Source organism: Rhizophagus irregularis, chromosome 4, assembly GCF_026210795.1.
Source record: "Rhizophagus irregularis chromosome 4, complete sequence".
Classification (NCBI taxonomy): Eukaryota; Fungi; Glomeromycota; class Glomeromycetes; order Glomerales; family Glomeraceae; genus Rhizophagus; species Rhizophagus irregularis.
This window is the reverse complement of record NC_089432.1, coordinates 674,445-698,455: the sequence shown is the minus strand read 5'-3', so window position 1 is coordinate 698,455 and position 24,011 is coordinate 674,445. Positions and strand designations below refer to the sequence as shown.

The 24,011-nt window shown below is 28.2% G+C and overlaps 6 protein-coding genes across 6 annotated transcripts; 3 read left to right on the top strand and 3 right to left on the bottom strand.

The window, feature by feature from the left end:
- Positions 1-929: 929 nt before the first annotated feature.
- OCT59_023527 (uncharacterized protein) lies at positions 930-3,646 on the top strand (the record flags this gene model as incomplete). Its single annotated transcript, XM_066134757.1, has 7 exons — positions 930-1,314; positions 1,453-1,494; positions 1,578-1,622; positions 1,696-2,027; positions 2,105-2,431; positions 2,516-2,825; positions 2,892-3,646. 7 exons carry the CDS (start codon positions 930-932, stop codon positions 3,644-3,646), a joined length of 2,196 nt encoding a protein of 731 aa, XP_065990847.1.
- Positions 3,647-7,617: 3,971 nt separating this feature from the next.
- Positions 7,618-9,916, bottom strand: OCT59_023526 (uncharacterized protein; the record flags this gene model as incomplete). The annotated part of the gene is made up of 5 exons (XM_025324135.1): positions 7,618-8,735; positions 8,806-9,151; positions 9,231-9,415; positions 9,519-9,585; positions 9,683-9,916. The coding sequence occupies 5 exons, from the start codon at positions 9,914-9,916 to the stop codon at positions 7,618-7,620; spliced, it is 1,950 nt and encodes a 649-aa protein (XP_025187836.1).
- A 360-nt stretch (positions 9,917-10,276) lies between these two features.
- Positions 10,277-11,571, bottom strand: OCT59_023525 (uncharacterized protein; the record flags this gene model as incomplete). The annotated part of the gene is made up of 1 exon (XM_066134753.1): positions 10,277-11,571. The coding sequence occupies one exon, from the start codon at positions 11,569-11,571 to the stop codon at positions 10,588-10,590; it is 984 nt and encodes a 327-aa protein (XP_065990846.1). The 3' UTR covers positions 10,277-10,587.
- A 3,996-nt stretch (positions 11,572-15,567) lies between these two features.
- Positions 15,568-16,583, bottom strand: OCT59_023524 (uncharacterized protein; the record flags this gene model as incomplete). The annotated part of the gene is made up of 4 exons (XM_066134752.1): positions 15,568-15,596; positions 15,676-15,962; positions 16,019-16,424; positions 16,580-16,583. The coding sequence occupies 4 exons, from the start codon at positions 16,581-16,583 to the stop codon at positions 15,568-15,570; spliced, it is 726 nt and encodes a 241-aa protein (XP_065990845.1).
- Positions 16,584-19,110: 2,527 nt separating this feature from the next.
- On the top strand, positions 19,111-19,796 carry OCT59_023523 (uncharacterized protein; the record flags this gene model as incomplete). Its single annotated transcript, XM_066134751.1, has 4 exons — positions 19,111-19,190; positions 19,253-19,479; positions 19,547-19,656; positions 19,737-19,796. The coding sequence occupies 4 exons, from the start codon at positions 19,111-19,113 to the stop codon at positions 19,794-19,796; spliced, it is 477 nt and encodes a 158-aa protein (XP_065990844.1).
- A 21-nt stretch (positions 19,797-19,817) lies between these two features.
- OCT59_023522 (uncharacterized protein) lies at positions 19,818-20,317 on the top strand (the record flags this gene model as incomplete). The annotated part of the gene is made up of 3 exons (XM_066134750.1): positions 19,818-19,913; positions 19,983-20,018; positions 20,087-20,317. 3 exons carry the CDS (start codon positions 19,818-19,820, stop codon positions 20,315-20,317), a joined length of 363 nt encoding a protein of 120 aa, XP_065990843.1.
- Between the last annotated feature and the right edge of the window lie 3,694 nt (positions 20,318-24,011).

The following is a 24,011-nucleotide window of genomic DNA, read 5'->3' as shown; positions in this document are numbered from 1 at the left end:
TAAATTTTATTTAACAAATTATAAAATGTATATTTTAATCTTTATTAGAAAAACTAGGATAATTACTAAGTACAAGTTAGTAAGCTTTTAAGCATTATACTTTATTTAACTATCCCTTAAATTGTAAGGGTTAAAATTAATTTTAAAAATCTTTGAAGTTTTAAGAGTTCGCACTGTTATATTATTAAATTATTAGCCATTTGATAATAAATATGGTGCGAACCCATTTTTGATTAGTAATTTGATAACAAACAATAGGTTTAATAAAGAAATGGCATGAATCATTTCTTGTTAAGTGATTTAGATAATAAAAAATGGGTTCACACCATTTAATTATTAAATCAATTAAAAACTGTTATCTAATATTTAAAAACACTGCAATCACGTGGGCGTTATGTTTAGGCTACCCACATAAATAACCATTTACAATACATCGTGCGCAACTTAACCTAGATCATCCTCATTATTTATTTACCACATAACAAAAAAATGACATTTCGATATTTACACAAGATCCTACGGTGGTGCATTTTCGAGTTATTTAACAAAAACCTTTTTTTTGACAAATCCAATTTTGGAAATGATCGGCAAAAACGATAAAATCGGTTTTTATATACTAAAGTCAAATCTACTTCCAAAACCTCCTTCCATTTATAAGTGAATTTTGTAAAACAGATTAAAATACACATAATGTGTAAATTTGAAAGCATTACATAAAAAAGTTAAAGATTTTTTGAAATTACTGCACCACATTGCGCCGTCAACCTGACACACATTTCAGACGTGCGAATTTTACTCAGTGTTACGCAACATTATTATACTCTTTCGAAACATATTCATCGTTTATCAACGTTGGTCACCTTTAACAACCATATTTTTGTATATATACCTGTAAATAGCGCATAAACATGTCTAACTTAAACGACATAATGATTATTTTTTGTCTTGTTTTAGGCGACAGTATCGAGGACCGTTTCACGATTAATATTAGTAGGACTGAAGGAAAAAAGATAGGACGAGAGAAAATCAGTTTCGAAAAACTCAATATTGATCATTTCAAAAAACTGTTATGCGAATATTACAGGTACACCTTTATAGCCAACGAGTTAAGGTTATGGAAGGTGTCCATTTCCACAAAGCCAGAAGACAAGGACGATAAACTAACAAAATTACAAGACGTACCAAATGTTCACGCAGGGATTGATATTAAAAAGCAACTCGGAGGTGTGCCATTAAACCCGGATGACTATATTAAAAACATTTTTGTTGAGGATCCTCCCGATAAACACATTCACATCATAATAGAGAAACCGGGTAAGTACTGGTTTGGTATAAATACTGTTTTATTAGAAAAGTTATGGCGGAAAATACTTATCTTTGAGGATATCTTGTACAACTTTTTCGACTAACTTGCATTTCCTTTCTTCTTTTTTCTTTTATCCCTATATTCAGCCAAAGAACCTCCTTTGAAGAGAGCACGTACAGAAGAGGAAGGTAAATATTCGCAGAATAAAGAAGGCATATACTCCCTTAGTATTCTCTGTAATTTACAAAATCATTCTAATCATTTTTTCTAGTGCCACCGTGGTCACCTTCGTGCAAAAGACAAAAGATGATAAAATGTATGTGCACTATTCTTTGTTTATTTCCCTTTTTTCTTTTCATAGAGACTAATCTCTTTTTCGATTATGTTAGATGGTACTGCTACTCTCTTCGCAGGAAAAAGCATACCCATTGGCTGGGACAGCTTCAGCAAAATTGTGAACGGAGGTTGCACTTTTCTTGATAAGACATCTCTGATCTCCGAGTTCATTGAGTGCAATTCGAAAGTCTCTCTTATCGTTCGGCCAAGGCGGTTTGGAAAAACAATTAACCTCACGATGCTTAGAGATTTTTTTTCGATTCCCATCCACCCAGACAATAAGAAATACCGCCGTGAATTGTTCGTAGACATGAAAATTATGGAGAAACAGAGCCTTTTTGACACACATTTTTGCAAGTACCCAGTCATCTTTCTCTCTTTGAAGGTATGGCATTATTTGCATCCGGACTGCTACTGTGAATTGTTCTGTTGATCTGCCTTTTTTTTACGTTTCCTTTGCAGAATTTCGATGGCTGTGAAACTTGGTCAAAGATGAAAATCAAGCTATTTGGGATGTTTGCAATGCTGTACAAAAATCATAATTATGTTTATGATAAACTTGACCCTTATGAGAAGACACGTTTCAGTCAAATACGTTCTGAAGATGAGAATTGTAAACGCATGGATGATGTTCTCGTTGACCTTTCTAGGTATCTGAAAGATTATCATGGAAAAGAGTGTATCGTCCTAATTGATGAATATGACCATCCTCTTGACATTGCCTATCGGTATCAATATTATGAAGAAGCTCGTGGTTTTTTTGCTTCTCTATTTGGAGCGCTCCTCAAGGTAAGCACTTATTACATATTTTAGACTGTCTTCGTAAGATCATGCAAGCGATAACCTAACAAATGATTGGATTGACAAATACAGAGCAATGACGACAATTTGGAAAAAGCTCTTCTTGTCGGTGTGTCCCGTGTTGCCAAATCAGGATATTTGTCAGGGCTTAACAACATGCAAGTATTCCCAATGCACGATCAAGAGTATGCTGACAAATTTGGCTTCACTGAAGATGAGGTTTCCATTATTCTTCAACATTACAAAAAGTCTCAAGCTAAGAAGGTCAAAGATTGGTATGACGGTTATATGGCTTCGAATGGTACAATACCTTTATACAATCCTTGGTCAATCAATAAATTCATTAGCACGAATCGTTTGGAGGCACACTGGGTAGATACAGGTAAGGCATGCATTAATTGGCCCTGTTAGAAATTGTTTCATAACATGGTTTCTTGAAATATAACAGGAGGCACCGCAACTATCAAACAATTACTTTGGCACTCAAATGAAGACTTTAGAAACAAAACCATAATGTTGCTCCGAAAAGACGCGGTCAATGTGGAGATTATGGGAGATATCGATTACAATTTATTATCTCAATGTGCAAATGATACACTATGGACATTACTTTACTATGGAGGTTATCTTACCATGAACAAAGAAGGGCATCTATACATTCCAAACACAGAGGTTTTCACAGAATGGAAGGGATGGTTAAATAGAAGAATTTCATTTAATCCAGATACAATGTTGGAGATGCTTTTGCAATGCAACCTCACGAAATTTGAGAAAGAACTTCCAATAATGATAATGGAATCTCTTTCATATTTTGATGTTCCAGATAACTTAGCGGAAACTAATTATCATATGCTCATGGTTGGCATACTTTCACCAGTACGATATCATAATTATGAGCTGTCTTCAAACAGAGAAGCTGGTGAAGGACGTTTTGATGTTAGAATAGTACCAAATACAGAAAAAGTAATTTATGAGGTATCAATACTTATGGATTTCAAAATATACGATAAGAAAAAGAAAAACATAGATATGGAAAAAAAAGCTAAAGAGGCATTAGATCAGATAAAGGAGAAAAAATACCGCACCGGGATAAGAACTACAAAATTGGTTGAGTGCGGAATTGTTTTTCAGGGGAAACGTGCATATGTGTTGAGTAGGGTTCTTCATAAGAAGGGTGATCAGTGGGTAGAGGAAGCTAAATAATCATTTTTTTTTATACTACGAATGTAAAACATTATAAAATAAAAATAATGTCTATACTTTGTATATTGTCATATTTATTATGCTATTGACTAAACTTACATGCACCGGAAAAATAAAGTTATCATTAGTTCTGTTGGGAAAACTGATTATGTTATTATTGACCATGTGTTAGTCCATTTTTTTTTTCACACGAAATCATAAACGCTATGCTCACACTCTTTCTTACACTGCTCTTTCATTTGGTTTTTTTTCTTTTATATTCTTTTTTTTATATTAAATATTTTTTTATTACCATTATTTTCATAATAGTGTATATTAGAACAATAAATAAATCTTTTTATCAAAAATTTCAAAATTTTTAAATCAAATAAATACAAAGTGTACTTTCCCTAATAATTACGCTTTAACACTTGCAATAGGTAAGTTTATTCTGGTTTCTTTGAGTTTTGGATTAAATAATTATTATGTATTGTTTGAAACTTCTTTCAACTAAAGTTTGTGATTTTACTAACATGTACGTGCTTTTTGTAGATTTTCATAGTATAATTTTAGCATTCTGATTAAATTAATTGGCTTTGATTGGTATGTTGAAAAATAAAATTGTTTGAATACTCATATTTACAAACAAAATTTCAATGGAAAATTTGTGAAGTGTTTTCACTTTAATAATGGTATTTTTTTAATACAAAGGTTATTTTGTAAGGAGAGAATAAATAATAATATAATAGATAATTCTTTACCCATTTGATAAACATTTCTAATATTTGGTTTAGTTTAATTTTTTGTCATAAAATATTCCAAGAAAAATGCTCATACTTTGTATCTCGTTGTAAAATATTTCTTTAATAAAAAAATTAATTTAAAAATCTTGAAAAATTTCTATAAATGTTACGCGCGTATTAGCGTATAATGTATAATAAAAAAAATTTATGAAAATTTTCTAAGATAAAAATGTTACGTGCGTATTAATGTATATATTATAAAAAAAAAATTTATGAAAATCTTCTAAGATGAAAGTTATAGTTGTTACGCGTGTATACAGTAGTGATATGGAAAGTTGTGGAGTCCGGTGTGGAGTCCGGTCCCATATGTGACAGTTTACTCTAACACGACGGCCAAACACGTGATTCAGAGTGTACCAACATGGCATGCTCAAAAATATTTTCGGGCTGAGATAGTATTCATCAAGGTATCAGGCGTAATCATTATTATTATTATTATTATTTATTTGAGATATTATGTCAATAAAAATAATAATAAATATTTTAATATTTTTTGAAAAAAAAAATAAATATTATTTTTGGTAGTTCTTATCACCTGAGTACGCTTCACACTCTTATGTTACACACCGCCAAATGTCACCGTACTCCACTCAACATCCTCACCGGACTCCACAACTATTCTTCTCACAGGTATACAGTACATCGTGAAAAATTTTCCAAGATAACAGATAAATGTTATGCAAAAATAAGTCTTGTCTAATGGATTTCGGTGGCTGATTAAATCAATCATATTTAAGGAGGGTCTAGGATAAGAATTCTGAACCCCGGGGTCTAGAATAAGAAACTTGAACTGGGGTCTAGGACGCGTTTAGTTTTTATTTTTCTTAATAATTTTTTTCATATCACCTTTCTCTTTTTTCTTTGGGTATTGAAGAAAAAAAAAGAAAACAAAACGCAGTGAAAACACGAAAAAGAGAAAACAAAAGAACAAAAAGAAAGAAGGACCGAAAAGAAAGAAACAAAAAAAAAAGAAAAGAAGTTAGAAATGAATTTAGAAAACGAAAAAGAAAACAAAAAAAAAAAAAGAACCCACCTGTATGTGAACCGATATGCATAATGATGATGATACAGTAAATGATGAAGAGATTGATGTTGATGCTGAAAATGATTGGGATCTAGAATTAACAGTAGAAAATTATTTGTAAATTGTAGTATAAAGCATAATAGCATGTAATATGAATATATATTCATTTAATAAATTTCATCTATTCATTTTATTGAGATTGTAAAAATAATCATAAATTCTAACGGAAATTTTGGAGGTTTCAGAAATTTGTAGATCTGACGGAACTCATAGGTTTCACCTACATCCGAAAATATAACATGACAAAAGAAAAAAATGAAATTGCTAAATCTAAATCTCACAAGTATATATATACAGTATTTTCTTAAATAATTCGTATTTCAGATTTTAATAAATTTAGTAGGCTATTCTTTAAAGAAAAAAATTTTTAATTCATTCACTTTCAGAAATATGTTTATTATCTTTAGGAATGTTTTTTCTTTGAAAATATTTATCTTTAATTAGGGAATTTAAGAATGCCGAACACATTGGAACTTAATTGTTTCTTCTTTTAAACAAAATTCTTATATCAATTGCTGCATATCATTAACGTTTTATTTTCTCATTGTTTTTAATACTGAACTCTCTTTTCAAATATCGCAGTTATGAATCAAAAAATTTATTTTATGAACACTAGACTTAGATTTTCTTATCTTTTCTTTTAAAAAAAGTCTATTAAGGACATTCTTAAGAATAATTCTTTAAGAATACGAATTTTCTCGGACTTCTTGATAACTGTTTTTTTTCTTTTAAGGTTTCATTTGAATTTGATTTCTTTCTCGGCATTTAGTATTTTAATGGTTTCTTTATAATAATAACAAAGTTTGGCTTCGATAATTAAATAGTTTCAGTCATCAACAATGTAATTTTACCAAACCAGCTTATATACTGTAATTATTATTATTATTTTTTTTAAAAAAAAAAACACGAATAAAATTTGTTTTATTTGATTATTGCGTAAATTACAATTAAACTGATGATGTAACGTTAGGTAATGGAAAGATGTTTGAAATTAAAGATACAAGAAGAGATTTTACAGCAATTAATGGTAACAGCGGGTAACAGGCAAAAAAAGTATTAATGTGGAGTATGGGATTATAAAGATTATAAAAAAGCAGTAGATACGAGAGTCAATAAATCATTGAGTCTATGGCTCTATGGATTGAATACATATAGTTAAAAAATATGAAGAACCTTACACTTTTATGAATTATAGTTCAGTTGGTATCATATAAAAGGTCGTTGTATGGAATTTCTGTTTTACAGCATGAGTTTTACTACATATTGTTAATACAAATTAGATATAATACAGATTTGAGTAATTCGCCTTACGAAGAAATATATAAAACTCGGACTCAAAATTATTATAATGCATTACTGTACATACATACACATACTGTATATATCATAATTATAAAAAGATTTAAAGTTACAGAGGATGTTATTCCATATGCTTAATAGCTGTAGTTCCATAATTAACCTTTATTCAACTTGGTTTTCATATTAAAAATAAGATCATAATAAATTTTCCTATTTATTTCGATTTAGATATGATCAAAACTAGCATTTTCCAACTTTTAGTGATAATATAAAAGTAATGAACTTCTTTTATAATTTAGTAGTTGCCACTTATTACTAAACGCAATTATGTTTTAAACAGATACTAAACTCAATAGAAAACTCAAAAATCGGAAATTTTATCTCAAAAAAAAAAAATTAAGAAATTATAGCCAACTATTTTATATAAATTTTATAAAGGTATAACAGATAAGATGAATTTATTAAAGAATTATACATAAGTAATAAACAAAAACTTCTCAGAATATATATTGAACATAGAAATGTTTAAGATTAATTTGTATTTTTTTCAAGTAAATCTTTTCATTAAAGAAGTTCAATAATATTTAAGTCGTATATGTTTACACTTGTTGATAAAATCCTATAATTTCATAATAAAATAATACAGTGTTTTTAATTTATAGTTAAGCAATATATTTATAATAAAAGAGTTACTAGAGCAAATACTTTAGCCGGAATTTTTGACTTATAGTTTATAAAGATAATCATAATATGCGCGAATCCACATTGAACTCATACTTATGTTACTCAAGTCAACTTGAGTCAATTCACTCTATTAGTAAATAATATAATCTAATTTGAGCGCCTTCATTTCCTTTTTCAGCAGATTTTTTATACCAAAATATTGCTTGATCAATATCTATTTCAACTCCCTCTCCATTTTCGTACATTGCACCAAGATTATATTGAGCATAACAATTTCCTAATTTTGCAGATTTTTGATATAATTCTAACGCTTTTTGCAAATTTATGCTTGTTCCGATACCAAAATGATAACAATATCCTAACAAATTCATTCCAACTGAATGTTCTTCCTCTGCTGGTTTTTTTAATAATCCAAAAGTTTTTTTATAATCAACATTAATACCACTTCCATCTTTATACATTAAAGCAAGATTACATTGAGCTCTCATATTTCCTAAATTTGCTGCTTTTTGATATAATTCAAATGCTTTTTCTGTATTAATATCCGTTCCAACTCCATGTTTGTAACAATAACCTAACCTATTTATTGCATTTGGATTTCCTTCTTTTGTTAATTTCTCTGATAATTCAAAAGCTTTAATGTAATTTTTTCCAATACCCTTTCCATGAATATATATATCGGCAAGCTCTAATTGGGCAGCAATATTTTCTAATTCTGCCGCTTTTTTATACAATCCAAATGTTTTTTGATTATCAATATCAATCCCAATACCCTTACAATTAAAATATCCAAATAAATAAACAGAATTTGAATCTTTTTGATTATTTAATAACCAATAATAGATTTCTTGTACACTTATCTTGTAATTATTAATATGATCAAGAGTATGTTGTTTTCTTATATTGTCTTCTTTTCCACTATTTAGTTCCTTACAATGAAGGTTAACCAACTCATCAACTACAACACCTAATTCTTCTTCAAATATAACATCATGAATATTTTGAGCATTAGGTTCTATTTCTCTCATATAAATTTTAGTAAAATCTTGAAATATTTCTTTATATAATACATTATTATGAGTAATTAATGTATTGATATTTTCTAAATTAAGTTGTTGCTTGTTTAATGATTGAATTAAATAATCTTCTATTATAATATTTGAATTAGTGATAATTACTTTTAATTTGGAAACTACTTGGTTCATAGTTGGTCTGTTATTTGGTTCATTGTCCCAACATTCTATATATAAATTTTATTAATAATATTGATAAATTAGATTAGAAAGATTAAAATCAAAATTTATATTTACCAGTATAAAGAATAGAATAATTGGAAGGAGTATCTGAAACAACGATTTCTCTATAACCTTGTACAATTCGCATAATTAAATCAGCGTCATGTGATTCATCTTTAAATGGTGGTTGGCCACTTGATATCTCCCATAAAATTACTCCAATACTGTAAACATCACTCTTTTTATTTAATGAATATGATTGTATAAAATTATTATTATGATTTAGCCACTTTGGATCAGTATAAGGAATCATTTCAAATAGGTCTGATTCTTTTTGTTCAGATACTACTTTTATTCTTTTTGATAATCCAAAGTCAGTTAATTTGATAGTATTTTGGTGAATTAATATATTATTGGAGCACTATTGTATAAAATATAAAATGTAATATAAGTAAGTTTTAAATTATGATTAGAATAACAAACAATTTAATATTAATTACCAAATTCCGATGTTCAATTCCTTTATCATGTAAATATGATACAGCACAAGCTAGTTGGTACGCTAATTTGTATTTATCTTCCCATGAAAGTTTAATAAAGTTTTCTTTCAAGTAGCTTTGAAGAGAACCGCTATCAGCATACTCCATTACTATTAAATATTGTCTCGATTGATCGTTTTGATTTTCTAATTTTTTTTAAAAAAAAATTAAAATAAATAACAAAATATAATTAACGTACAAAATAAATCAAAATATCTAATACCGTCTTTTTTATATAATATTTTATACCTTCATTTGTAATACCAAAAAATTGAATAATATTTTTTTGAAAATCGACTTCACGATGAAGTTCAAACTAAATTACAATAATCGATATTAAATAATATTTAATTTACTTTTAAATCAAAGATATTGTACTATACATATTATTATTATGTTTTTGTAATAATTACCTCATAAATTATTTCTTTTACAGTGACATTATCAAGATTAAATGATTTCAATGTAAAATATTGATCCGAATTTTTCAATTTTGCACGATAAACTTCTCCAAAATCATTAAAATCATTGTTTCCTATTTTTTCAATATTATGAAAATTTTTATATTCGTAATATTTTATTTGATTTTTAGATGTAATTTCTTCGATCCAGTTATTGGTTTGTTGCATTTCAATGTTACTTGACATTGTGGATAATAAACAATACTGGATTTTTTTCACCTTATTTATTTAATGTGCGGTAGTACAGTAGCACCGATTACAAATATAGAAATATTTGCATATGATAATAGACGATCATTGTGTCATGCATTTCTACGTCATAGATTCGGCAATCAAAATAATCGAAACAAATAAACATTTGAAGCATTACGAATATTATAAAAAAACAAAGAAGGAAGGCAATGTGTTTTAATTCACGCTTACGTTTATCAGTGTATTTAGACTAAGCATCAGATTATCATCAAAAATTTCTATACATTAAATAAAATAAAACGCCAAGTTTTCATGGTATCGATGTTTATTCTTAGGCAGCCAATTTCATACTGTAAATTTACAATACGAATATTTGTCTCTTTATTACATACTAAAATTTGATTATATAAAGCAAATATATTAATGAATTATAACGAATAATTTATATCTAACAAATCAACTTTCCATTTGTTCTTCAATATATTTATAGAAATCTAATATAACATTAAAACTAAAAAATAAAAAATATTCCAATTCTAAAAAGTCATAAAATAACACAATAACCATTCTTTATAAATATACCTAATAAATAAATTATGAAATTTAGAAATTATGTTATATAAAACTTTTAAACTTAACGTTAACAAATGAATTTAATACCATCATTATAAATCAAGAAGACTTTCTAATTTATTTTGAGCATCCATATCTCCTTGTTCAGCAGATTTATTATACCAATAAATTGCTTTATTTATATTTTTTTCAATTTCATTATTTTCTCCATATTCATACATAGAAGCAAGATTAAATTGAGCTATACTATTTCCTAAATTTGCTGCTTTTTGATATAATTCGAATGCCTTTTTTATATTGATTTCAGTTCCAAATCCATTATTATAAAAATATCCCAACAAATTTATTCCAGCTGAAAGTCCTTCTGCTGCTGATTTATTTATTAATTCAAAAGCTTTATAATAATCTGTTTCGGTACATGTTCCATTTTTATACATCAAAGCAAGATTACATTGAGCTCTAATATTTCCCAAATCTGCTGCTTTTTGATATAATTCAAATGCCTTTTGCATATTAATATCTGTTCCAATTCCAAGTTCATAACAATAACCAAACCTATTTATTGCATTTGGAATTCCTTCTTTTGCTAATTTCTCAGATAATTCAAAAGCCTTTATATAATTTTTTCCAATACCCTTTCCATGAATATATATATCAGCAAGTTCTAATTGGGCAATAATATTCCCTAACTCTGCCGCTTTTTGATATAATTCAAATGCCTTTTGTTTATTAACATTAGTTTCAATTCCATTATAATTAATATATCCAAGTAAAAAAATAAAATCTGAATCATCTATTAACAAATAAGGAATTTCTTGTAAATTTATCTTAAAAATTTTAATATAATCAAGAACATAACTTTTTATCACCTTTTTTTCTTTTCCTTTATTTAATTCCTTTAAAATATGATTAACCAATTGATTAATTAAAATACTTAAATTCTCTCCAAGAGAAATATTTTGTACTGTAGGTTCTATTTCATTTATATTTATTTTATTGAAATTTTGAATATTTGGATGATTATTATTTAAACTATTTGATATATTTATCTCATCTGATTCCTTAATAATCTGCATTTTCAGTTTTATTAGATATTGTGAACCAACAGTAAACAAAATAATTATTGTAGGAAAAGTAAAAAGAAAAAAATTCCGTTATTTTGTGTACAGTAGTACTGGTAGTACTACTGTATGTAGATGTATGTAGATCACGTCCGCTGAATGATGTGCCTCAGGTGTCGATTTGCGTCATTTGATTGACATCTGACGTGCGTCACCAGCTAACTTCATGATTCGACATTACTGATACTAAATAAGTTGTTGAAAATTTATTTCAGAAAGTCAAGTTTGAACGTCAAATTATTAATAAATAGCAATACATATTAAGATTGTCATTTTCCATGCAACTTTATTTATAAACTTGCAAGAATATTCTTTTTTGCTTTTTCTTATAGATATTTCGTAAGAGGTTAAAACTTTAGACTATACATATATAGCCAATAAGAAAAATCAACTTACTCTGTTTAAACTCGCTGAACCCGATTTGGAACTAAAAAGAAGAAAATTTTTTTAATGAATAATAATTTTAAATAAAAAAAAATGACGAAACTAAAGTTACGCAATACAAAACTCGGTGTTTATCGTAGTACCGCAGTAACTCTCCTAAACCTAAAAAAAACCGAAAAGAAAACCAGCTTTATATCAAATTCAGTAACTTTGCTCTCGTACAATTATCAGTTATCACTACATATAATAGCAGATTTTAAGTACAATTCAATGTTTTTATTTTTGCCAAAATATCGATAATATCTAATTAACACGTATTTAAGATTACATCCTCATGAATTCACAATAATGAAATAAGAATAAAAATATTGTAAAATACTTTTGTCTGTCTTTTATCATTTTAAAAATAATACAAATAATTTAATTTTATCGATTTCACAGCAAATTTCATGTTGGTTTTTACAGCCAATTCCATGTTAATAAAAATCTATTATTAAAAAAATACAAAGAATTTTCCATCTATTATATTCTGATAGAAAACTTATTTTTGCTTTCTATTATTTTTACCAACCTATTGTATTAAAAAAATCCCAGAAAATTTTTTTGTATCCATTATACCATATTGATCTATTGACTCTATTGTTAAAAAAATCTCGGACTGGTAAATTTAAAACTTTATTTAATTAAAAATAAAATTAACCAAGAATTCGATGAATTTCGTACTTATAAAGTTTATGAAATATCAAGTAAGAAATTTGTCTCTCGGAATTTATTTCCTTATAAAAATTATAAAAGTAAAATTAAAAAAAATTTTTTTTGTTTAGGAGGATCAAAATCAAATAAACCAAGTAGATAATGACGAAAATAATGAAATTAATATTCATTATGCTTTAATTAACGAAAAGTAAGTATAATTAATATTGTTTATCATTACTTGTGATTGTAAAAAAAATTAAATTTTTATCGTATTTTTAGGAATAAATTTAAGATAATACTTGCAACCCCGGATTGGGAAAAGTTCTTTTAAACTTTTTTAATTTTGAAAATTATATAAAATTGAAGGAGAGATTCCTTCTATTGAAGGTACTTTTATTACAAACAATTTACCTTTTGGTAAAGAAAAAAAAAATCATTTCTTGTATTCATATTGTTTAAACAAGTATTATGCTGGATTACAAATAGTCTTCTTTTTTATGGCTTCTATATTTTCGTTATTGTCCAATACTAATTAGTTTTCTACAGAAGGAGACATTGCTTCACAATAGGAATAATTCAGAAGGAACGATGATGCTATCCTATGTTGCTACTCAATTACTAATCTATTTCTGTATCCATTGCTCTGTTGTTGATATCAGCATCCTTCTGTGATATGATATAAAACGCTAAAAAATTTCGATTTCCTCGGGGAACGTGTTAAAAGTCACGTGAAGAGACTGTGAACTCAGTTATACTTGCCGCCCATTTAAATGGGATGGGAGTCCCATCCCATCCCATCCCATCCCATCCCAAATCCCAAATCCCATTCCCATTCCAATCCCAAATCCCAATCCCAATCCCATCCTAAATCCCAAATCCCATCCCAAATCCCATTTCCTATAATTTCAGCCAAATTTTATAATTCCGGCCAAAATTTCCTTTTTGGGCACTTGAGTAACGTTACACAATCCAAAAAAGGCAATTTTGATTCTCATCAAAAACGGGGAAATGAGTTACACAATAATCCAAAAAAGGAAATTATATGTCGATCACTTAATTCCGGCCAAAATTAAAAATTACGTGACTCCGGCGATAAATAGCAAACTCCTTTTTTTTTAACATAAAATTTTTTCAAATATAATACTCTTTAATCTAAGAATTGATTAATTACAGATTATATGATAATAATATGAATGCTTAATAGGTTAATACTTTACAAATAATTAAATATACAAAAAATTATAAATAAATCTCTTTAAAGATATTATATCTTATACTGTATATGCTAATAATTTAAATTTAAATTAAAAAAATTAGAAAACTAAATCCATTTTTATTGAATACCAAGCCATTTTAATTAAATACTAAGCATTTGATGTTAATGAATTATTATTTATTATTTTATAGATAAATTTTTTATTATTTTAATAGATAGGTTAAAATAAAGTTAAAATATTACATTTTTGTTATAAAAAATTTATAATTTTGTAATGTTTTTTTATAATAAAAAGGCAAATGCAACAATAAAAAATTAATTCCAAATATTTCTTATTTAATTGATATTACAGGACCTCAGACATCTATTATAGAATTCATAATGGCTTTTTGCAAAAATTAACCTAATCTGCTCTTTTTTTTTTATTATTTCTTGCAAAAAATATTTTTATTTTATAGAGCTTAATATTAGTTACAAATTAAAAAAAAGTTTATCAAAATTGGATCACTGGATATTGAGAAAATCGCAAAAAACTAATTTGAAAAAGGACCGTAATACTAGAGCTGTAATTCTGGCCGGAATTATATGATCGGCATAAAAATATCCTTTTTAGGAATGCTTGTGAAACCAAATCTCTCATTTTTTGTGGGAAGAAAAATTTCCTTTTTTGGAATTTTGTGTAACATCACGTGATAGATAGACCAATGGGAGTAAGGTTACACAATATACATGTATAAGATTAATGGGATATGGGATTGGAATGGGATTGGGATTTGGGATTGGAATGGGATTATGACAAATGGGATGGGATAAATGGGATATGGGATGGGATATGGGTGGGATGGGATATGGGATTCTCCCAATCCCATTTATATGGGCGGCAAGTATAAACTCAGTTCTCAGGGACAAATTTATCCTGAACCGGGGTCCAGGTTCTTTATCCTAAACCCCTATATAAATAAGTTTTTTCAGAGTAATCGTCACGTGATTAATACAGTTGCGGTCTAGGATAAGAACCTGAACCCCGGTCTATTTTAAGGACACTCGTGAACTCAGTTCACAAACAAATCACATGTTACTACGCCACATATCCGTTGATATTCTTCACGAAAAAAAAAATGATTTACACAAGCACAGATTTTATTTGACAAAAGGTTACGAGAATAATTTTATTTTTATTTTTATTTTATTTTTATTTTTAAAATATAGACACGACTGAAGTATAACGTTACATAAGGATAAACATAAACTAAAGGCCTAATTAATCCTAAATTAATGATAAAACCCAACCTCTCGGGAGGAGCCTGAAGAAGTTGTCCTGCCTGATTATTTAAAAGAACAACCCAGACATAACCTAAGTCGTGAAAGGTTCTAACAGCCAAAAAAAAAGAAAATGACCCGTATTTTTCTTTCAACTCATTCGAGTTGCTGCCTGTAAATACTGTCATAGGCAGAATGGTTCACACTATTTTTAATTGTTCAAAATAATAAAAAAGGAAAAAAGTAGAATATGCATCTGAGATGCTAAATACGGACAATTTAAATGATGTTAATAACCCAATTACAAAATTAAGAAAAATCTATACTACTATGGGTCAATGAATAATAAAACTAGTAGAATAGTAAAAAAATAATAATAAAAAAAAACAAAAATTTCATAAATGCCCTCCACCAGGAAGGCACCCTATTGAAAGAGATCGGGAATGTGAATAATTGGAATGTTGGCGGTAATTCGTCCAACGAGGAGGCGGCGGTTTCGTAACCCTCCGATAAGGAGGCGATATCGCTAAATGCGTCAGGCATGATCGCAGTATCATAATCTAAAGCAGTATTCGATGCTTTGAGTCCCTTTGATGTGGAGTCTTTTGTATTAAAAAGGTCAGGTATGTAAGTTATAGGAATGTTGTGGTTGTAAGTTGAACCAGGTATCATTGGTGCAACTTCCTCTTTAGAATCCTCCAAAATAGGAGTACTTGATTCAAAAAGGTTCGGTAAATGAGTGATAGGAATATGAGAGAATTCTTTAACTTCAGCATCCTCCGAAGTAAAACTATTTATTTTAAAGCCTTCAGGTATGTACAGTAAGTGCTGGCAGTGCTTATGGACGAACGCGCGGATTCGTAACCATCTGATGACGAGATGTCTGCGTAAAAATCTGGAGTTGAGACACATGTCTCAGACGCTATAGGTGGGTGTTGCGTGGATGAAGCGATACGTGCTTCACGTTGGCGCGCCAAGACAGTACGCCGTAGGTCATGTTTTTTCATAAATTTATAGTAATCAGTAAATTGACGAGCTAACTTGTCCGTAAAAGAATCGAACGCGTCGGCTGAAAAGGTTGTTGAAGGAGGGGGTGCCTTACGAAACTTCTTGGGAGGCGGTACCACAAATTTAGAAAATGAAGCGTATTTTAACGGTGAATTATCAGCTGAGCTAGTTGAACCGGCAGTATGTTTAGTACTATGAACCGGAATTGGAAAAGAATATTTTTCTAATTGTGGCAAACTGATCGCTGATGACAAATTGATATTTCAGAACGACCAAAAACAGAATAGAATCGTTAGTTAGAATATATCGTTTAGTTTTCGATAATGTCATACTGTACAGGGCTACTGGATATTCGAGGAAAAAATCCTACCCCTTTAAAAAAACGTATATGTTCATTACCCATTACGGATCCTTCTCTGCCCTGGTGAAACGCACGTAGTTCATCATCTATGGCTAGTTGATGTTATTCACTAGTCCAAAAAATAATAATACAGTTCCACATATCATTCTTTTGTTCCTTGCATATGTTACATGGATAGATATATATCGCTTAAATTTTTACTCCGAAAATTGTATAAATAGACAGAACCGATAATATTCTTGACACTTTGGCTGAAAACTACGCCACAAAAATTATTACAAATTTATGCATCACGTGCATCACAGGAATACAAACGCCAATAGTTATACCTCGAACATCACCACACTAATATATTATTGGATGTCAGGAAAATCCATTATTATGGTCCTGTACACTTCATTTCGATCACACCATTCTTCTAGGTCATTTGATGCCGAAGCTTTACCTAAATAGAAATGAGAACTATAATTTTCTTTTATATATTTCCTTAACACTTTGAACTTTTTATCCTCATCTCATAATCGCATTCGGAGTCTTCCAAATATCCCAAAGAGTCATTGTCCTTATCCATGCTATTATTTGGTAAAGCAGGTTTCCCAGACGAGGTCGAGTTGTTTTTCAAACACTCAAATCTGCCAAACTAAAATCAATAGAGCAACCAATAAAGGGGAATGATGAGTACATACGACACCAATATCTCTTATCCGTTGATTTCATTTTAATATGTTTTGCTTTTATGTATTCAAATCTGATAGTATGTGGATATCTATTATGTAGACTAAGCATTGTTTTAACAGAGACTGGTAGAAATAACCTTTATGGTACGAAACTATTATTATCGTTATCAATTTAGGAATTCTTATGCCTATAAACTTGTATAATCAGAGGGGCGCTATGTCTACGTTAATATGTACAATCTCGTAAACCTAATGGATTCCTAATTTTTCATACTCCGTCAATGACACAGATTGCGAAGCAACGCCCTCCAGGCATTTAAGATATGGGAAAAATGAGATTAACTAATTATATTACTTATTGTGTTCGATGAGTGCATTAGTGGAATACACAAATAAGAAGAGACCCCTATGACACATGATTACATTTTCTTGTAAATTCCACGAATACCAATGTTTTTGGACGACCTAAAGTCATCAAAGTAAAGCCCTCTCCTCGTACACAAAAGAAAAAGAATGTTCATATATTTTTAGTCATGATATTATCACAGACTCATTGTAATATATTGGTATTTTTACATATTCGGATAAGTTTGATCAAAGGTGAACGGGATCGAGATCCAGTATTGGCCAACTCTTGCGTAACAAAATAATGTAATGAAATTATACTCTTCAGGAATAATACAAACTCAAATTCCAACAAAGATACTTCCAATCACACCCTTAAAAAACAGAAATCATTGAAAGCAATTATTTATGAATATTTCTACAAGTTATCATAGATGTATGAGAAAAAAGATGATTAAAATATGATCATCTAAAAAGAAAATCTTCACAACGACAGTATTAAATACCTTATTCCATATTGCGCCATATTTACTTTATATTGATGTGTTACTTTCAATAAGTTATCAGACTAACGGTAAGGTTGATTAGTTTGTTTTCTTATATAAACGGATAAGAAATCACTACAAGTCTACTCACCATTCTGCTTTTTTATATTAGCCTAGAGTTAACAATTCTAGTGACTAAAATATTCCAAATAAAAAAAAGAAATAAAGTTAAGAACAGAGCTGAGTGATGGGGAATCCCTTGCAACTTCTTTTTGTGTATGTCTGGTTAGGAACATGCAGTACACTTGGAGTATATTATAATATGGATGTTTTCCCAACATCTACCGCAGGATACTTCTTCAACAGTTCTTACAGCGGCCTTGACACAATGAAAATACCTTTTGGTCTAGCGAAATCTGCGAATCTAGTTGCGACTTGCGACCATTCCAGCATACAATATACATCCAATTACCCCACTTGAAATTCATACTAGCGTTTCCCTCTTGCTACCTTTTTCATGTTATTCTTATCGAGTTCCAAAACAATAAGAGAATACGTTTTATATTTTTTAACTCTTCACGAAATGTTCGTTCCAACACTAGAAGTAGAAATAAAGTGATTGGTTGCACATGACCAAAAATAAGGGTGGCTTATATTATAACCCCTAGTTACGTCAACAATAAAGAATCAAAGACTACATTGTAAAAATGATTTTTATAATGATCGTTTGCTGAGCGTTTATGATAAACAAATAATTAATTAATGTGGCTGAGATCATGATGAACCAATCAAATTCGGGGTCTAGGATATTATCCTGAGGTTAAGGTTCCCCCTTAAAAGAGAAATGACAAATACTGATGCAAAATTGGATCAACTTAAAATATCATATAGGAGTTGATCCATAGTTAATAATATTAAGGATACAATTACGAATTTATTTTTAGAAATAGTTTTACAATTGATGCGAAATCGGATCACATTATCATTATAATTTATAATACTAAGCATTATAATTTTTTTAGATACAAAATATTTTGTATTTCTACAAGGAAATATTTCAAAATGTTTCACAATTTAAAAAGAAAGTTTGACAAGAAATTTAAAATTCCAAAATTACCAAAAGGTTCTATTAGATTTGACGAGTGAGTAAGGCATCACACAAGTTATTTCAAGTTTAACTCAATGTTAACTTCCACATTTGCAGTTTACCAATCAGTATCGGTCAAAATATATCGGTAAAAAACTACCACCATTTTCTTGATAGTAACGAATCGTCCGGATACAAGTTTGAATATAATAATGGTAAAGTATCTATTGTTTATATGAGCTCAAGAGAACTTGCTGCTACTGTCTCACTATTGCAGAGATATTTTAACCTTCCTAATGGAGATATTATCTGGTATCCAACAATAGACGTTTGTGGAGATGCATGTAAGTGAATTCTAAACTTGCTTGATCTGACTTGTAATTAATTTCCTAATAATTTATGTTTTTATAGTCCATTTTTCACCAGCTGGAAATGGGGTTAAAATAGCAGCGGACGTAGTGGTGTACCCGGCTAAGTCATACGTTCCAGACCCACCCATTCCTGGTCTTGGACCACCCCATGTTATACACGTGTACTTTGAAATTTTATGTATATTATTATATCTTTTTTATACAATTTTCTAAGATTTATAATTTTGTAGGGGAATTCTCATGCTAGAATAATTTGTGAGGTTGCAGTTGGCCAAAATGTTGCTAATTAGAAGAATAAATGTTCACTCTGGATGACTCAACCGTATGTTAGATGTGTTTTAGGCATAAAGCTATATGAATTACATACAACACGAGATCCACAGAGAAGATTTAATCAAAGAATGAAGGTATATATCTTTAACTGATTATTATTTTATAATTTTATCTAAAAAACTTTGTGATTTGATAAATATTAGGCTAAGTTTTGGAGACAGGGGATGGCATCTCAGAAAGTAAGTTTAAACTGTTTAGATCTTGCAGATTTCTATTTTCTAATGTTTCAATGTTTCTTAAATAATAGTGGGAATTTGGAACTGTACAAAAACGTAGCAATAATCCTACCGGATGTATTGCTTTAGGCAATCCTGCATATCAAGTCACTATTCTAATAAGTAACTTATTTTACGATCCACAAATACCAGGAGTATATACTCTACCGATTACATGTCCTCGTCCTGCATTTATGTATGGTTATTATACCATTGATCTTTACCACATCCAGCAAAGAGTTTTAGAGTTTCAGGAACAATGAACATAAGGTTGTTTTAGACGTAATTTCTTTTTCCTTGATGTAATACAAACAGTTAATCTACATTTTTATTGTTGAAAATAAACGAAAAAAATAAATTTGCTGTTGGAATAATATAGTCTTTCGTGAGATGAAATGATCTTATAGTTTGTCACTTTCTGGTTAAAATGCACTTCTTTGACACGTGTCTTGACGGAACATTGATTGCAAAAAATAAATATATATAGGATGCCCACAGCAAAAGGGGGGATGGTCAAATTTGAAATTATATCTACAGTATTGGTCTAATTTTAGTAAAAATGATTTTAATTTTGAAATTTTCTTGTTATTTGTATTTTACTTTTATAGCATTAACAAACAATATAAATTTATTAAAAGAAAACTGATATTCTTAATAAATTGCCTGTAAAATTTAGTTTTAGATAAATAAAAAGTCCGAAAACAAACTTTTCTCAACAATTAAGTGATGATCTGCAAAATCGATCCCATGATTTAAATTGCGATTTTTTCTTGTTGCAATGTTGCAATATACACGTGGCCGAGATTTTCCGAAAATGTGGCCGAATCTGAAAGTCTGAAATCACGAGACGAAATTCTAGCCGAAATTTATTTTGTAATTCTGGCAAATTTTGTAGTGCCGGCCAGAATTACTGTCACGTGACATAGGATTACACAAGGTCGGCCACAAGATGTAGATCTGTATGGAACGCGTGTTATAAATTTTGCATATCCTACATATAAAGGTATCCATATAGGCATATACTACATGTTATCGTAACATCCTGCAAAACATCTATTTCTTAACGTTCCATATTCAACCCTGAATGTAACACTTGTCATATTGTAATGTAAATTCTCCGTTGTCCATTCATGTTCTTCTCCGCAGTCGATTCACATAATTCACATAGTATTTAATATTCTGTCACAAAACACTCACAAAACCATCATCATATAACATTTATTTTTAATACTTATACCAAGATTATATTTAATAATTTATGTAAATATAAGAGAATTATTTAAATTACAAACTAAGAAATTTCTTGATACTCTAGTCTTAGTGTTTAAATAAATTCCAAAATAAAATGAGACATATAATTTGTAAAGTAATAAACAAACTAATTATAATTACTCATTAAAACTTTAATTTAATTATGAAGTGAAATCAATATAAAGTTATTATTATAAAAAAATATCTCATCTAACATCAATATCAATTTACGTTATTCAATCTGTTATTGCATTGTTCTATAATCATTTAATCATTTTGAATATCAATTATATTTAATAAAATGCTTGTACTAACAATATATTTACTTATCATATTTTGAATTTATATTCAGGGGTTTAAATACTTTAGATAAACCCTACATTAAGAAATAGATTAATACATCAAATAAATCAAATATATAAATAATAATGATTACCTTTTAATTTACTGCTTGTCTTAGATGTACTAGCATAATTTGAATTGGAATCATCAACTAAAATGAAGAAAACGAAAAAAATATTATTAACATACAGTATATCAACATACAATAAAATTTGACGAAATATTTTAACAAATACTTACAGTTATCAGGAATATTTAAATCATATACTATAAAAGGCTGTTATAAATAAGTAATATTTTAAGTTATAAAAATTTATTAATAGATCAATTTTAAATAAACCTATTAAATTTGCGTTACCTTCTTAAAAATTTGTTTTTTTCACGTTTAGGTTTAATTTTTTTTTTTATTAAATAATCCCATTGTTTTGGTCTTTTAAGACAAATTTTTTTATATTATTTTTTTTTTCGATTGGATTTATTGTCTTTCGGGTTCCTTTTTTTTCAGAAATTTCCCTTTTTTTTAAACTGATTTCTTTCTTTATCCTTTTTCTTGACCCCAAATTTTTTTTAAATTTTTTTTTCTTTTTCTGTCAATTTTTTTTATTATTAAATAAAAAATAAAATATTATAATAATATATTTACAAATCAATATAACATATAAATTGACCGACGTGATAGAAAGATGGGTAAGATTTTTTCAATTAAATTGAACGCTGGATAAATAGTTTGAAATTGTTGATTTAATAGATTATTATAACCAAATCCATATCCGAATTCCGAAATTCTCTAAATAATCACCAGATTTTTGAATAAAGATTTTAATTCAAATGGTTTAGTTAAATTAAGTACCAAAAGAATAATAATACTGCAAATGAAATGAATAGATTCTAATACATTTAATTATTCAAATATTTTTCCTAAGTTGATTATAAGTTTAAGATTGATGTAATATAAAATAAGAAATAATTATAAAAATTTATAATTAATTAATGAAAATATTTGTAGTGTTTTCATAATTTTAAAGTTTTTTCGAAAATATTTCTAAAAAAATTAATCAAAAAATGAGGGTGAATGAAAAAATAGGGACGAAAATGATCAAGTGGGAACTAATGAAAAAAATGAAAAGAATGGAGGGGGACGAAATAGAGCAAAGGGGAATAAAAAATGAAAGGATCAAAGGGTAGTGTAAAAAAGGAACGAAGGGTAGTGTAAAGGAACGAAACGAAAGGAACGAAGAGGAAATAAAAATAATAGAAAAAATGAAGTAAGGGAAGAATAAAAAGAGCAAAAGAAATGAAGAGACAAAAAGAAAACAAAAAAATGGAGAAGGGACGAAAATGAGATAAACAGGGGAACCAAGTAAAAACCAAACCCATAAAATTAAAAGAAGAAATAAAGTTAGTAGGGAATGGAAATTACATAACAAAAATAAAAAAAATAAAAAACATACTTCAGTAGTTACAAAGAAGAACCGAAAGACCTAATTAAATTCCGTAACTACTTTACAGAAACCTTCAATTTTCATAAATATGATAAACATATAATTGTTAGATAGCAGTCATATTTTCGATATATAAAAAAAATATTTTAGTACATGTTATATAATTATGAGATGATCAACAGATGTATAAAACATGTTCGTAATTTCCTCGATTTACGCTATTAGATAATAGTCATATTGTTGATATATAATAAAATTATTTTAATACGTGTTATATAATTATGAGATAATCAACAGATGTATAAAATATGTTCGTAATTAACCTGATTATGCTATTAGATAACAGTCATATTTTCAATATGTAATAAAAATATTTTAATACACGTTATATAATTATGAGATGATCAACAGATGTATAAAACATGTTCGTAATTTCCTTGATTTATGCTGTTAGATAATAGTCATATTTTTGATATATAATAAAAAAATATTTTAATATTCTTTGCAGAAAACTCTAGTTTTCGTAAAATATGTTAGACATAAAAAATGACGAGAATTAATGATATTGGTGAATATTTTTGTAATATGAACAAAACAATTTTACAATATTTTCAAAATATGTTAAAGATGAACTTGAATTAACAAATATTTTCGTAATATGAATACAATATTTTGAAATGCATTAAAATATGATTGATATTAGCGAAACAGTTATTACAATATTTTGAAATATATTAAATATAAAATATAAACTTAAATTAATGATATTAGTGAATTCTAAGAATGAATAAAATATAGCTACTATTTCGATTCCCTATATCAAAATTCATAAAATCTTTGAAATATAATTAACACATGAATAAAATATAGCTACAATATCAATTACATATGGCAAAATTCATATAATCTCTGTAATATAATT